At 42.2% G+C, this 16,788-nt stretch overlaps 1 protein-coding gene across 1 annotated transcript in view; it reads right to left on the bottom strand.

Annotated features, from left to right (window-relative positions):
- Window positions 1–16,788, bottom strand: part of ALK (ALK receptor tyrosine kinase) — a 1,045,272-nt gene that overhangs the window by 753,143 nt on the left and 275,341 nt on the right. The window contains exon 2 of the mRNA XM_036748712.1: window positions 15,011–15,130. Within this exon, the coding sequence (XP_036604607.1) occupies window positions 15,011–15,130 (120 nt within the window). The remainder of the gene's footprint in view (window positions 1–15,010; window positions 15,131–16,788) is intronic.

The raw sequence follows: 16,788 nt of genomic DNA on the forward strand, positions 1-16,788 counted from the left end.
TGAGAAAGGGTCCACAGGCTTCAATGGGCCACCAAAGGAGGCTATGACACAAAAAAGGTGAAGAAGCCCTGACGTAAAGAAATACATTTGTTCAGCAATCCTGTGGTTATTGAAATCAAGCAAGGAGGCATCAAATAGGGAGATGAATGTTAGCCAAAGATGTTGGCCCATATCTTGGAAGATGTTTAATACAGTCCAAATGGAAGAGTCATTTCCTATAGAAAGGGAGGTCATCCAGATATCCCCATTTGTGGTTGGTATGACTCCAATTGCATTGTACCCTAGGTTGCCACAGAACTTCCTAAATGTCATTCAGAATCCCTCAAGAGTTCTACTTAATTAACCTACTCAGGAAAAACCAAGGGGATGCAAAATGCTTGCTTCCTAGATGTGATATGCAGGTGGATGGGCAGCTCCAATCCATATGTGCCACAGTAAACATTGTCCATATTCCATATTTTGGACATATCTGAAATATCATAGCTAGGAAGTTGGCATTTGCCTCCATTTGGGTTTTCCCAAATAGGTCAACTTAAATTTAAATAGGTTCTATATCTTAGACAGATATGAAACACGGGCAAGGAGCTGGGTTCCTGAATTGAACAGGAGGATGAAAGGAGAGGGATGGATTATTTTGGAGAAATTTCACAGTTCTTATAATGTCAATAAGCTTCTCTTTGGAACAAAGGCTCATGTTTTTAAGATCAATATTCTTCTAGCGATGTTGTATGATTACAATATGGGCAATACCACACTCTGACAAATTAAAGTCATGTGTCATCCAAAAGACAATGAAGGGATACATAGTGGATGTGAGTAGGTGGGAAAATAGCAGCAAAAAGCTGCACTAGAGAAGTAAAGATACCATCAGAGGGGTGTATGACTGAAAAGAGGTGGGCAAGCCATGGTGTGAAAGACAAAGATAATAAATAGATGCACTAACTGCCCATGGGCTCCACTAACATCAAAACAAGGGCAAGGTCCTCAGAGAAATTTCCCCAGAACATTAGCGAGACCCCCTCATGGAGCATTTATGAGAGGACATGGACAAAAGTCTCATGAGATGAGAAGGCATTCTCTGAGTGTGATCTGTTTAGAAATGATGAACGCTCTCAGGACACATGGAGTGCAGCTAAACCAGATTAAAATGTAACTGGAAAATGTTTAACAAAATAAGTAAATTACAACAAAACATAGATAGTGTTAATTTGTGGTTTCCTAAGTCAATATGCAACCTGTAGGCATTCATTTCTATTTGGGTTTGATATCATTGGAATCTATATCACTGGAGTAAATGCCCCTATCAGTGACATCATGGATCTACTCAAATATCTAAGAATGTGCATTGATTCCCACCAGTTACAGTCAATCTTTTGACAGACCCCTCCAAGGCTCGTCCAGCCCATCCAGTGGAAGCTATAAAGCTAGGGTGCTGGTACAGCTCAAGGGATACTGTTCATGGCCTACCCTCACTGCTTGGTCCCAGAGTTCCACCAAGGCAAGGAGACACTTATGGACTATTCTTCCTCACAAGGGTAGAAAGCCCTCCTGTTCACTCGCTATATCCAGACTGGCCATGTTTTAGTCTCCCCCCTTCCCCTAAGCTTATCTCTTTCTGACTCTTGAAATTGAATTGCGGTCCCTTGAGTATTACAGGCTCTTGCTATTGTGGGCTCAGGGGTCCCCTGGGACTTCATGGACTCATTGTTGACTCAGACACATAAAATACTCCAGAGATCCTGTGCCATTCCAGTGTAGAGGCAATTTGCACAATCAATAAGGACAGCAGCCCCGGAGACCAACCCTCCTCCTATAGGTCTAATTTTGAAAACATGTCCGAGTCCCCTCAGTTTTTCAGAGGGTCTTGAAATACCAAATGTATGTAGCTTTGAAACACTGAGGCACAGAAATGCTTTTATCCCCCCTTGGAAAGCTGAAGGTAAACAACCTCTGTAGGCCAGGGAGTAGTGCCTTATCTCAATGATATTCTCTTTTACTCCTGAGATCCTACCAGCCTTCTAATTGGTCTGAACCATCTTGAACAACTGTGACAACACCAGCTCTTCACTAACTTAGAGAAATGCCCATTTGAGAAGGAACAGATGGAATTTCTTGAGGGGAAAAAACTGGATCAGTGGGACGCCCACAAGTGGAGATAGCAACACAATGCAGTAGAAAGTGACCTGGGTTTGGAGTCAAGAGGATCTAGATCTAAATGCTGTCTCTGACACTAGCTTGGTACACAGCAGGTGCTTAATAAATGCTTATTCCCTTCCCTCTCTTCTTATGTTCTTATGAGGTCCTACTGCAGTAGGAGACCTCATGTTGCAGAAAGACCTGAAAGTGTCCCCTGGCTCTTCAGAGTCCTACCCTGATTTTGTTGTTAGGTTCTTAGAGATAGTGGGATACGGGATGGTGAGTAGAATGTTAGCCTGGGAGTCAGAAAGACCTGATTGGAATCCCACCTCAGAACCTTTCTAGCTGTGTGACATTGACCAACTCACTGAGTCAGGGTCAAGGAAAGAATACTGTCACATGGCTCAGCAGAACAAGGCTGAGAACAGAGTGTAAAGGGAGCCAAGAAAGGCTCCTGGCAGAGCAGGTGATGGGGACTTTTTTTGGCCTTGACGAAGCACACACAAAGGAGAAGGGAGCCACTTCACTTTGAAGCCTGGCTCCTGAGAGTAGAGATGGTGATTACTGCCAGGCATATTAATGTGTAATTTTAGAACTGTGATCAAACTTTCTCTTTGCCAGAGACAGTGATGCCAATCCCACAGGGGATAGGAGGCCTTTTTTGTTTCCCTTTCTTGGTTTCGTGATTGGGTTTAAAATTATTACTATCTATCTATCCATAAATTTGACTTTTCTGTCAAATAAATTGATACATTAACAGGATGAGGGGGAAGTAATTAAAAAAACTAATTTACTAATTTTTCCTTTTCATCTAAAGCAATAGTCACAAAATTACATGGGTCCCTATAGACCTGAAAGCAGAAGTTTTAATAGAAGTTTCATTCAATAGCCAATAATAGCTCTCTCAACACAGCTGCAACTAGGGTGAGATGACTAGGGCTTTGCCCGAGAGCAGCAAAATATAGAGGGCATAAAAATGTAGCACATGCATTCCTTAAACAGTATAACATTCCTCATTGGCAGTCACTTCACATATCAAATCTATTGTCAAATCTGGGCATTTTTACCTTCATGACATCTCTTTTTAGATGGCCCCATTTCTCCACTACAGTTTAAGAGTTCTCATCATCTCTTGCCTAGAGGCAAGCGCTTCTTAAACTGTGGGTCATGACCCCATATTTAAGAAGGGCTAAAGGGGTCTTAAGTGGAAAAAATTTAAGAAGACCTGGCCCAGGGGGTGGAGTCAAGATGGCAGTTGGAAAGCAGGGACTTGCTTAAGCTCTCCCTCAGGTCCCTCCAAACACCTGTAAAAAATGGCTCTGAACAAATTCTAGTGCTGCAGAACCCACAAAATATCAGAGGGAAGCAGGGCTCCAGCCCAGGAAAGCCTGGAGGGTCGCTGGGAAGGGTCTATCACATGGAGCTGGGAACGGAACAGAGCACAGCCCAGCATGGGCCACACCAGGACCACTCAGACCGGAAGCTGGGAGGAACAGTAGTGCCCTGAATTAGTGAGCTGTGGCAGTTACCAGACTTCCCAACCCACAAACGCCAAAGACAACAGAGAAGGTTAATGATAAAAATGCTAGAGTGAGAGGAGTGCGGAGTTGGCCCTAGCTCCAGGGGCGTGGAAGTGGTGCAACTCTAGGGCTGCTTCCAGAGCTCCAGCTGTGGTTGCTTCTGGACCCAGGCCCACCCTGTGAGAGGAATTAAGCAGATGATCAGAGTGGAAGTGCAGAGCCTGTTTGGATTTGGGTTGTGGTCCGAGGTTGGTGGTTCTTGGGGGAGGAAGAGTGCTGGTGTGGCAGAGTTTGCAAGATCAAAACATACAGCCAGTAAAGGTCAACAAAGTCAAAGAGCCTACATCAAAAGCCTCCAAGAAAAATATGAATTCGTCTCAGGCCATGGAAGAGCTCAAAAAGGATTTGGGAAAACCAAGTAAGAGAAGTAGAGGAGAAATTGGGAAGAGAAATGAGAGTGATGGAAGAAAATCATGAAAAACAAGTCAATGACTTGCTAAAGGAGACCCAAAAAAATACTGAAGATAACACCTTAAAAATGCACTAATTCAAATGGTAAAAGAGCTCCAAAAAGCCAATGAAGAGAAGAATGCCTTGAAAGGCAGAATTAGCCAAATGGAAAAAGAGGTCCAAAAGACCACTGAAGACAATACTTCCTTAAAAAGTAGATTGGAGCAAGCGGAAGCCAGTGACTTTATGAGAAATCAAGATATTATAAAACAGAACCAAAGGAATGAAAAAATGGAAGACAATGTGAAATATCTCATCGGAAAAACCACTGACCTGGAAAATAGATCCAGGAGAGATAATTTAAAAATTATTGGACTACCTGAAAGCCATCATCGAAAAAAGAGCCTAGATGTCATCTTTCAAGAAATTATCAAGGAAAATTGCCCTGATATTCTAGAGCCTGAGGGTAAAATAGAAATTAAAAGAATCCACAGATCACCTCCTCAAAAAGATCCCCAAAAGAAATCTCCTAGGAATATTGTCACCAAATTCCAGAGTTCCCAGGTCAAGGAGAAAGTATTGCAAGCAGACAGAAATAAACAATTTGAGTATTGTGGAAACATAATCAGAATAATACAAGATCTAGAAGCTTCCACATTAAGGGATCAAAGGGCTTGGAATATGATATTCCAGAGGTCAAAGGAGTTAGGATTACAATCAAGACTCATTTACCCAGCAAAACTGAGTATAGTGCTCCAAGGCAAAATATGGACTTTCAATAAAATAGAAGACTTTCAAGCTTTCTCAATGAAAAGACCAGAGCTGAATAGAAGAATTTGACTTTCAAACACAAGAACCAAGAGAAGCATGAAAAGGTAAATAAGAAAGAGAAATCATAAGAGACTTACTAAAGTGGAACTCTTTCACTTACATTCCTACATAGAAAGGTGATGTGTGTCATTCATGAAACCTTTCTCAGTATTAGGGTAGTTGAAGGGAATATACATATATATAGACAGAGTGTGGCACAGGGTGAGTTGAATATGAAGGAATGATATCTAAAAAAAATAAAATTAAGGGATGACAGAGGAATATATTGAGAGAGGGAGAAAGGGAGAGATAGAAGGGGGTAAATCATCTCACATAAAAGTGGCAAGAAAAAGCATTTCATTGGAAGGGAAGAGGGGGCAGATGGGGGGAATGAGTGAATCTTGCTCTCATTGTATTTGACTTGAGGAGGGAATAACATACACATTCAATTGGATATCGTACCCCACATGAAAGTAAGAAGAAGGGGATAAGAAAGGGGGGACAATAGAAAGGAGGGAAGATATGGGGAAGAAGTAATCAAAAGCAAATACTTTTGAAAAGGGATAGGGTCAAGGGAGAAAATTGAATAAAGTGGGACAGGATAGGAGGGAGGGAAATATAATCTTTCACAACACGATTATTTATGGGAGTGTTTGGCATAACGTTACATGTGTGGCCTATGTTGAATTGCTTGCCTTCTTAGGGAGAGTGAGTGGGGAGGGAAGAGGGGAGAGAATTTGGAATTCAAAGTTTTAATAGAAGATGCTCAAAAAAAGTTGTTTTTTGCATGCAACTGGGAAATAAGATATACAGGCAATGGGGCATAGAAATCTATCTTGCCCTACAAGAAAGTAAAGGGAAAAGGGATGGGGGGGAAGGGGGAGTGGGGTGACAGAAGAGAGGGTTGACTGGGGAATGGGGCAATCAGAATATATGCCATCTTGGAGTGGGGGGTAGGGTAGAAATGGGGAGAAAATTTGTAACTCAAAATCTTGTGGAAATCAATGCTGAAAACTAAAAAATATTAAATAATAAAGAATGGAAAAAATTAAAAAGCAAAAAAAGAGGCCTGGCCCAGAATATCTCAATAGCCTTCCAATTGGTCTCCTTGACTCAAGTCTTTCCCACTCTGCTACACCCTTCTTTCAGCTTACAAGGGAATATTTCTCAAATCTGACTATGCCACACCCCCTACTCAACAAACTCCACTGGTTCCCTATTTCTTCCAGGAACAAATAGAAAATCCTCTGCTTGGCATTTGAAGCCCTTCATAACCTGATGCCCTCCTACCTTTCTGGTCTTCTTGTATTTGATTCCCCTGCATGTATGCTATTAGCCAATCATACTGGTCCACTTGCTGTTCTTCACACCAGGTGCTGCATCTCTGGACTTGGTGCATTTGCCTTATGCACATACCCCCATTCCTGGAATTTTCTCCTTCCTCACCTCTAACTCTGAAATTCCCTGGCTTCCTTCTATGCTCACCTTAAATCCTGCCCTGTGCAGAAAGGAGGCCTTCTCTGTTCCCTGCCCACCCACTATTAGTCCCTTACCTCTAAAATTACCTTTGATTTATACTGTACATATTTTCTATAGAGGGGTCAAACAGGTGGCCCTGATGCCTGCAATCCTCCCAAGTGGGGCAAGAACCAGATTAAAATAGAATTGGGAAATATTTTACAAAATAAAATGCTATAAAGCATATACAACATTACATTAAAAACTGCCAGTGTGCAGCCCACTGGAATGCTTATTAGTGGGCCCATTTCTACTTCTTTGACATCTCTGATGTCACATGTACAAGGATGTTTGCATGTTGTCTTCCCCATTAGAATGTGAGCTTCTTCAAAGCATGGACCATGTTCTTGCCTTTCTTTATACCTCTGGCACTTACCACAGTATTGGATAAATACATGCCTAATAAATTCCTGTTGACTAAGAAAACCCCTGGGCCAGCTAGGTGGCACAACAGATAGCGTGCCAGGCCTGGAATAAGGAGGACCGGAGTTCATTTTTGGCCTCAGATACCTTGGGCAAGTCACTTAACCCTGTTTGCTTCAGTTTATTCATCATAAAATGATCTGGAAAAGGAAATGGCAAACCACTCCAGTTTCTTTACCAAAAGAACTCTAAATGGGCCATGAGGAGTTGGATATGACTAAACAACAAGAAACTCCCAATCATTAATAAGGAGCTTGGTTAGCACACAGATTTATTTTGCTTTACACCAGACCTATCATATCATTGGTATGCGAGCCACAAATAAAGAACATCCTAGCAGATGTACACCTTCTCTGCAAATGACAGTCTTAGAAAGTCTCTGGGGGACTGAAGCAGAAAGTGGCTTGCCCAGAGTCACATAGATAGTATGTGTTAGAAGCAAAACTCAGCCTCTCATTTTCCTGGCATTGAGGCCAACTTTCTATTTGCTATGCTGGGCTTCCTAGAACACCTAGCTGGCAAGAATAATTAGTGAAAACAGGAAGCTATCCTGGAAGAGTCAGAGGTATGAGGGAGACAAGGAGGTGCTGTTGTGCCTCAGAGGGAATTCTGTGCAAAGTGATGATGGGCATCCTATACCTTAGGCATAGGGAGAAAGAGAATTTCCTTATCTTAAAGTCATAGCATCTTAGAACTGAAAAAAATTTTATAGGGTCACCTAGTCCAACTTCCTTCATTGTATGAATGAAGAAACTGAGGCCCACAGAGGCTAAATGACTTTCCCAAGGTTACTTAGGTAGTGTTAGATCTGGAATGCAAGCCTAGGGCTTCTGACTCTAGACCCAGTGGGCTTCCCACTTTTTATTGCTGCCCCACTCAGGGGCAGTCTTAGAATTCTAGAGACCATAGAATGTTAGAGCTGGAAATCATCTCATGCAACCTCCTCCTTTTACAAAGGAAGAAACTGGGGCCCAGAGAAAGCTTGAACAGGATGTTAAAGGTCCTAGGATTCAGCCTATATCAGTCAGTCCAAACTGGACTCAGGGCCTTGAACCTCCCATGCAAGTATTAGCCTGGTTAGTTCTGGTCAGTTTGTGTTCAGTCATTTTTTTCAGTCACGTTCAATTCTTCACGACTCTATTTGGGGTTTTCTTGGCAAAGATAATGGAGTGGTTTACCATTTCCTTCTCCAGATCATTTTACAGATGAGGAAACAGAGGCAAACAGGGTAATGTGACTTGCCCAGGGTCACTCAGTTAGTAAGTGTTTAAGGCCATATTTGAATTCAGGAAGATGAGTCTTCCTGACTCCAGTGCCAGTGCTCTATCCACTGCAACACCTAGCTGCCCTCTGGTCAGTTTAACCTGAATTTACTAGATACCAGCATAGCTGAATATAAGGGAATGCCAGTTGGCAGGGGATTGTAGACTTCAGGCCTTCCATTTCTTTGTCTCTGGCATTCTTAGTGATCAAACTCCTTTTCAATAAACTCAGTGTCCTTAATCTCTCACCACCTGCTGCTGTTGGTGGAACTGATTTCTATCTGGATAGGCAATTGGGACCCAGTCTTTTAGACAGGCCTATAAATAAGTCTACAGTCATCAGGAACTGATGATAAAAAGGCAAAGGAAAAACTTTCTGAGACGGCCTCCATCAGAGCCCCGAGGGAGAGATGGGCTGCTCTCTGCTTCCAGAAGATGAAATTAGCAAAGCCCCCGTCACTCACACCTCGAGACAAGTAAGAGCTGGAATCCGATACCAAATGCCACTGACGAGAATATATATCCTCCAACATAAAAGGCCCCAACGTAAATTAGAAGAAATATGGAGAGCCTTCAAAAAGGTAGGTCAAACTTTTTCCTCAAGCAGATAATTACAGGCTGGGGGTGAGTAAATCTTATTAGCCTCTCTCCACCTCATCTTTCCTCATAAAACACTGCTGGGGAAGGAGCCGCAGTCAATCCGGGGCTGACACCTTGCTCAGAAAGGGATAGGGCTATCTGCTGCCCACGGCATTATATACTGGGTTCACTTTCTCAACTGGTTATTCTGGCCCACCACCCAACACCAGCTACTAGTAGGAAAGCTGCATCTAGGAATATTTTCACTTTGGGGGGAAAAAAACCAGTGGAAGAGTTAGTTAGACCCTCATAGCCATGAAGGGTGGGAGCCTGGAGTTTGGGAGGTGTGGGTGTGGGTGTGGGTGTAGAGTGGGTGTAGAGTGTGTGGGGGTAGGGTGTGGGGTGTGTAACAGGAGTTGACTTGTCGGTGAGGGAGTAGGGGGATCATAGCAATTTCTGAAGGGAGAAAGTGAATGTTCTTGAGAAGCAAGCAGTCCTTCACAGAAGATAGCATCCTGGGATAGTTTCATTTTCCTCATTCAAGTCTTGGGTCTGGCTAAAAAAGCTTAACCCATGGAAAAGTATCTGTAGGCAATATCCACAGAAACTTATGTTCCACTTAAGGTGCCTATATCCACTTGTTAAGACTTAGTTACTTATCACTGACTGAAAAATTACCCCTTCAGGCTGGAATAGTCTGACCAAACCCTTCCATCTAAGTCTGAGGTCTTGAAATTAATGAAGTTATTAACATTTTTGAAAATGTCTCCTCTACAGCTCTTGACAGGTGTTGATTTATGGCTCTAGACCCTGCCAGATATCTCTATCAAATCATAGAGGAACATGAGGGCAGGAGGTCTAACCTGAACTTCACCACTGATGTGTTCAGTAGAGTGAGGGATTTAACCTCTAGGCTTTTGGGGCAAGTCCAAAAAAGTCCATCTCCAGCTGTCCTAGCTGACCAACTGAGTCACTCCCAAGTAAGAATATTTAGATATCTTGGCAATGGTGAGATAATAGCTTCTACCAGACATAGAATGGACAATAGCAGTGAAACTGACTATACCAGTTATGCCTGAGTGCTCGAACAGTATTTACCAGAAGCCTTCATTTTTTCCTTTTTCCAAAAGCAAAAAAACCAGAGTGTTACCTAGGATAAGGAAGCTGGCCAGTTTATAGATTCATAGACCTAGATATGAAATTAGGAAATGTTCCTCATTAAATTAGAATTAATCCTCTTAATTTTAATCAACTTCATTAAATTGATGCTCCTACACACACACATATACACACAAACACACACAACTTTAAAGAGAGACTCCTATTTTTTAAATTTATCTAACATATTTAGTTTTCAGCATTGATTTTCACAAGAGTTTGAATTACAAATTTTCTCCCCATTTCTACCCTCCCACCCACTCCAAGATGGCGTATACTCTGGTTGCCCTGTTCCCCAGTCAGCACTCCCCTCTGTCACCCCACTCCCCTCCCATCCCCTTTTCCCTTCCTTTCCTGTAGGGCAAGATAATTTTCTATACCCCATTGTCTGTGTATCTTATTTTCTAGTTGCATGCAAAAACATTTGTTTGTTTTTGAACATCTGTTTTTAAAACTTTGAGTTCCAAATTCTCTCCCCTGTTCCCTTCCCACCCACCCTCCCTAAGAAGTCAAGCAATTCAACATAGGCCACATGTGTATCATTATGTATAACCCTTCCACAATACTCATGTTGTGAAAGACTAACTATATTTTGCTCCTTCCCAACCCATCACCCTTTATTGAATTTTCTCCCTTGACCCTGTCCCCTTTCGAAAGTGTTTGTTTTTGACTACCTCCACCCACATCAGCCCTCCCCTCCATCATCCCCCCCCATTTATTTTTATCTTCTTCCCTCTTCTTTCCTGTGGGGTAAGATTCCCAATTGGGTATGTATGGAATTCCCTCCTTAGGCCAAATCTGATGAGAGCAATGTTCACTCATTACCCCCTCATCCGCCCTCTCCCCTCCTCCCACAGAACTGCTTGCTCTTGCCTCCTTTACGCGAGATAATCCATCCCATTCTATCTCTCCTTATCTCCCTCTCTCAGTATGTTCCTCTCTCATCCCTTTATTTTATTTTATTTCTTTTAGATATCTTCCCTTCATCTTCAACTCACCCTGTGTCCGCTCTTTCTCTCTCTCTCTCTCTCTCTCTAAATACACACACACACACACACACACACACACATAGATATATACATACATACACATTCACCCATATATATACATAAACATATATGTATGTATATTCCCTTCAGCTACCCTCAGTATTAACTGAGGTCTCATGAATCATACTCATCATCTTTCCATGTAGGAATGTCAACAAAACAGTTCACCTTTAGTAAGTTCCTTGCAATTTCTTTTTCTTGTTCTTTTTCTTGATTACTTTTTCATGCTTCTCTTGATTCTTGTGTTTGAAAGTCAAATTTTCTATTCAGTTCTGGTCTTTTCACTGAGAAAGCTTGAAAGTCCTCTATTTTATTGAAAATCCATATTTTGCCTTGGAGCATGATACTCAGTTTTGCTGGGTAGGTGATTCTTGGTTTTAATCCTAGCTCCATTGACCTCCAGAATATTGTATTCCAAGCCCTTCGATCTCTTAATGTAGAGGCTGCCAGATCTTGGGTTATTCTGATTGGGTTTCCACAATACTCAAATTGTTTCTTTCTGGCTGCTTGCAGTATTTGCTCCTTGATCTGGGAGCTCTGGAATTTGGCGACAATATTCCTGGGAGATTTCTTTTTGGGATCTATTTGAGGAGGCGATCGATGGATTCTTTCAATTTCTATTTTGCCTTGTGGCTCTAGAATATCAGGGCAGTTCTCCTTGATAATTTCTTGAAAGATGATATCTAGGCTCTTTTTTTGATCATGGCTTTCAGGTAGTCCAATCATTTTTAAATTATCTCTCCTGGATCTATTTTCCAGGTCAGTGGTTTTTCCAATGAGATATTTTACATTGTCTTCCATTTTTTCATTCCTTTGGTTCTGTTTTATAATATCCTGATTTCTCATCAAGTCACTAGCTTCCACTTGCTCCAATCTAATTTTTAAAGTAGTATTTTCTTCAGTGGTCTTTTGAACCTCCTTCTCCATTTGGTTAATTCTGCCTTTCAAGGCATTCTTCTCCTCATTGGCTTTTTGGAGCTCTTTTGCCATTTGAGTTAGTCTGTTTTTTTAAGGTGTTGTTTTCTTCAGTGTATTTTTCAGTATTTTTTTGGGTCTCCTTTAGCAAGTCATTGACTTGTTTTTCATGGTTTTCTCACATCCTTTTCATTTCTCTTCCCAATTTTTCCTCTACTTCTCTAACTTGCTTTTCCAAATCCTTTTTGAGCTCTTCCATGGCCTGGGACCAGTTCATGTTTTTCTTGGAGGTTCCTGTTGTAGGCTCTTTGACTTTATTAATTTCTTCTGTCTGTATGTTTTGGTCTTCTTTGTCAGCCAAGAAAGAATGCAAAGTCTGAGACTGAATCTTGGTGCGTTTTCGCTGCCTGGCCCTATTCCCAGCCAACTAACTTGACCTTTGAGTTTTTCAGTGGGGTATGACTGCTTGTAGACTACAGAGTTCTATGTTCCACGTTTGGGGGGGAGGTGCCAGCTCTGCCACACCAGCACTGCTCCTTCCCCAAGAACCCCCAACCCGAACTGGGCTTAGATCTTCGGCAGGCTGTGCACCCCTGCTCTGATCCGCCACTTAATTCCTCCCACCAGGTGAGCCTGGAGCTGGAAGCAGCAACAGCTGTAGCTGCCCCACCTCCGCTGCCCCCGGGGCTGGAAGCCGAACCGCTAACTCCTTCCACTCCTGCAGCTTTTCCCACTAACCTTCTCAGCAGTCTTTGGTGTTTGTGGGTTGAGAAGTCTCGTAACTGCTGCAGCTCACTGATTCAGGGTGCTAGTGCATGCTCTGCCTGGTTGCTGGTCTTGTTGGTCCACGCCGCTCAGGCTGGGCTCTGCTCCATTCTGTTCCCAGCTCCCAGCTCCCAGCTCCATGTGGGATAGACCTCACCCAGAGACCATCCAGGCTGTCCTGGGCTGTAGCCCTGCTTCCCTCTGCTGTTTTGTGGGTTCTACCGTTCTAGAATTTGTTCAGAGCCATTTTTTATAAGTTTTTGGAGGGACTCGGTACAGAGCTCACATTATTCCCTGCTTACCAGCCGCCATCTTGGCTCCGCCCCCCGAGACTCCTATTTTAATAAGAGTCTAATAATAATATAAATTTAACTGAAATGCACAGAGCAGAAGTATTTCGTTCAAAGTCATACATTCAGTGAATGGTTGAGGGGAAACCAGAAGTTAAGTGGTCTGACTCATGGCCCAGCTGTTTCTGCAAGTGACCAGCTTAGAAATAACAGCATGCAAGCCCTGGTTTCCCTCAGAGCCATGATGTTGATAATAGGAGTCCACTAGAGATAGCAGTCTATTTCTATCATCTTGCACAGTATAGACACGTGAGCATAAGTTGAGTTCACTTGTGAAGTGGGGGAAGGGGAACATAGGAAGGTAAGCCTGAATCAGGCTCAGGAATTTGAGATGGGCAGTATACTAAATTGAGATAATAAAATAACCACTACTGGAAATATTAAAGCTGAGATGAGGTGACCAACTCTTGGGGTTTTTGTAAAAAAGGGACAGAGTACAATAAAAGGTTGGATTTGATGACTTCTAAGATTCTACCATCACAAATTTGCTCTTCTCCTGAGAATCACTTTTCCTTTCTGTGGAGAAAGTTATGAATAGGGCTCTTTAGATGTGTAACAATACTTTGAAGTTTCACTGGAGCTTGTGAAACTCTTCTGGACAATTGCTCCCAGAATGCCAATGACTATTAATGCAGTGTCAGGATCAGAGCGGTGATCAACCAGGGTGAGCCCATATGGACTGGCACAATGGCATCCTCGTTTAGAAGGTAGAACTTAATTCATGTGCTCTTGCATTTTTATAGCATAAAAATCACCAAGAGTGAGCAAATACTCCCTCTTCCACACTGAATTTGTTTAAATCACGCATTATTTTTAGATCATGAATTACAAAGTTGATTGAGGACATGGTTAATGCTGCTTGCCCCCAGACATATTTCAAGCTGTCTGCCTTGAGTGCCCAAATAGCTAGTTATAGCTCTGGTTGGGATGAGGTCCAGGGATGAGGAAGCAAACACCAATTAAACATGATTGCTGTTAGCTCAGTGGCTTCATTCTACCTGAAGGAGAAGTGGATAGACTTCTTTGACATATGGTTTGAATAAAGCATTGGATGAACTACCTACTTCCTAATGCTTCTCACAGAGCCAGTCTCCTCCTCCTCTTGAAATCCAGATCATTTTAATCACTGATAGGTTAAAGGATATCTCTAAAACAAAGGTGTCAAACATACACCCTACAACACTCCTGAGCGCAGGTGGTAGCAAATTAAAATATAACTAGGAAATATATTTAACAAAATAAAAATACAGCAAAACATAGACAACACTATATTTTAAAACTAAGTCAATATTCAGCCCAGAGGAATCCTTATGTATGGACTATTTGTCCCCATCTCCATTTGATACCACTGCCCTAGGAGATCGCACTTAAAATGGATGCATGTTATTATGACTACAAAGAAGGATTATTTTGTCAGAGGAGCTGGTGATCTCCTCTGAACCTAAAGTCATAAGATGAAGGAAAGTAGTAAAATGCCAACAAACAGATGATGGTAGTGGTGCTGGTGAGAAAACTGGCAGTAACAAATTGCTACATGAGGGAGGTCAGCAATGCAAAGAAAACATGCTTAGGGTGAGAAGGGGCCTAGGTGAGTGACTTAATATAAACTGGGAATCATCGAATTCTAGGAATAGCAGTTGTCAGGGGCCTTAGAAGTCATTCTAATCCAACCACTTCACTGTTTAGGTAAAATACATAAAATCCATACAGTTTCAGTATCCTTCCTAAGCTTCTACACACACACACACACACACACACACACACACACACACACACACACACACAAAATAAGTGGAAGAGCCAGGTTTTGATCTCAGATTTTTTTTTAATCCCCAAACCAGATCACGACAAATGTCAACAGGTGAGTAGAGGAGGGAGAACTCTAAAGACCAGCTTCACCCATTTCTAAATTGTTCCAGTTGTGAGTCCATTCTAGGGATGCCTCCAAGACCCATGGAGCACTAAAAGATGCATGGCAATTTGAAACCCACTCCACTGGCTATTACGCTCAATTTTCCTTAATTACGAGACTGACATAACTAACTGTTCAAAATATCCCTTAGAAACTCACTTACCATATCGGCTACGTTGAGAGAAGAAAGGGGGAGAATCTTTCATGATCCAAGTTAGGTTCCAGATAAAGGGCTCTGGAGTGAGAGCAGGGATCTTTGTAGAAGATTCCAGGGAGCTTGGAGCTGTATATTAAAAAAAAGAAAAAAAATAATAATTAATGCACTCTCTGATGATGGTTTTTAGAAACAATTATAAGGACTTACAGATGTCCAATTAAATCCAATTTAAAAAATTAAGTACCACATCTGTGCTAGAAACTGCATAGTACCACGTGCTAGGAACGGCAGAGAGGAAGATGGACATCCCACAGTCCCAATGAGAAGTATTATTATTCCACTTCAGCAGATGAAGAAGGTGACCAGCTGTGTGACCTTGGGAAGGCCGCTTAATTTCTCTAAGCCTCAGTTTCTTTATCTGCAGAATAGGGATTTTTGTACTATCGCCTCATAGAAATGTGCTATCTCCTCTATGGAAATAAAATGGGATTGGGTATGAAAGTTTCACTGGAGATAATAATAGCCATAGAATTGGCACTGTTTTGAATGCATATAGTCTGACCCGGACAGAGCACAATAGGGTGATGACACACTTTTTAAGAGGAAGTACCCCTCTGTTAATGCAGCCTGTATCTGAATTATCTTTTCTGGTGGCCATACGGTTGACTCACATTAAGCCTGCAGTCCACTAGAATCCCAAGATATTTTCAGGGGAATGGGTATATAAGAATGCCCTGCCCCTTCTCACTCTGTTGCTATTGCTTATGTTTGGTCCCAAGTACAGGGCTTTTGTTCACTTCCCCTAAATTTCATTTTAATAGATTCAGCACATTGTTCAGCCCATTTGAAGATTTTTTTGGATCTCCATTCTGTTATTCAGTGTCTTAGCCATCTTGCTTCAGTTTGCACAATCCACATATTTTATAATCACACTATGACTTACCTAATCACTGATTTAAACAAAATAAAGAATTGTGCAAAAAAGGAAAAAAAAATGCCAAGAACAGATCTCTGAGGCATTGCACTGATGATAGTCCTCCCTCCAGATTGACAGTAATTCATCTGTATTTGAGTCTAGTCACTTAACCAGTTTTCAATCCATATTTTTTTCACCCAGTCCACATTCTTCCATCTTATCCATGAGGATATTATGGAAATCTTTGTCGAAGAGGAGATTTAATGGAGTCAAGATGGCAGAGTCCAGGCATCAACCCAGCTGAACTCTACCAACATTCCCCTCCAAACAACTTTACAATAATTCCTCAAATCAAATTTTGGAGCAGTAGAATCAATGTCAGCATGAAGCATTTTTTCAGCCTAAGACAACCTAGGAGGTTGGAAAGAGAGATCTCTGTCACCAGAGTGAGGGCTGGCCCAGAATGCAGCAGAAGCACCAGCTATGGGTCTTGGAGGCTGCCATGATAGCCCAGGGACAGCAGCAGCAGCAGTTTTGTGTGCTCTCAGCCCACAGACAGCAAGGTAATTGGACAATTTGTCAAAAAGAAATTAAAGAGGACCTTTAAGTGACACTGGGTGTAACTGCACCAATTGGCAACCCTATTGCTCATACCTAGTTCTAGGTCTCAGTTCCAGGGCAGAGGAATAGTGGCATCTGTGTTCATTCACAAGGAAGCAGGGGCCCTGGTTGCAGCTCCAAGGCAGAGAGCAATACTAGCACTTGTGGCTGAAGGAGGGGGCCTAGACAGAGTTCTAGGGCCAGAAGGAGCACTAGTACTTGTAGCTATAGGGGAGCAGAGGTCCTTCCTGCATAAAGATCAGAGCAC

This window comes from Trichosurus vulpecula, chromosome 3 (genome assembly GCF_011100635.1).
Source record: "Trichosurus vulpecula isolate mTriVul1 chromosome 3, mTriVul1.pri, whole genome shotgun sequence".
NCBI classification, from domain to species: Eukaryota; Metazoa; Chordata; class Mammalia; order Diprotodontia; family Phalangeridae; genus Trichosurus; species Trichosurus vulpecula.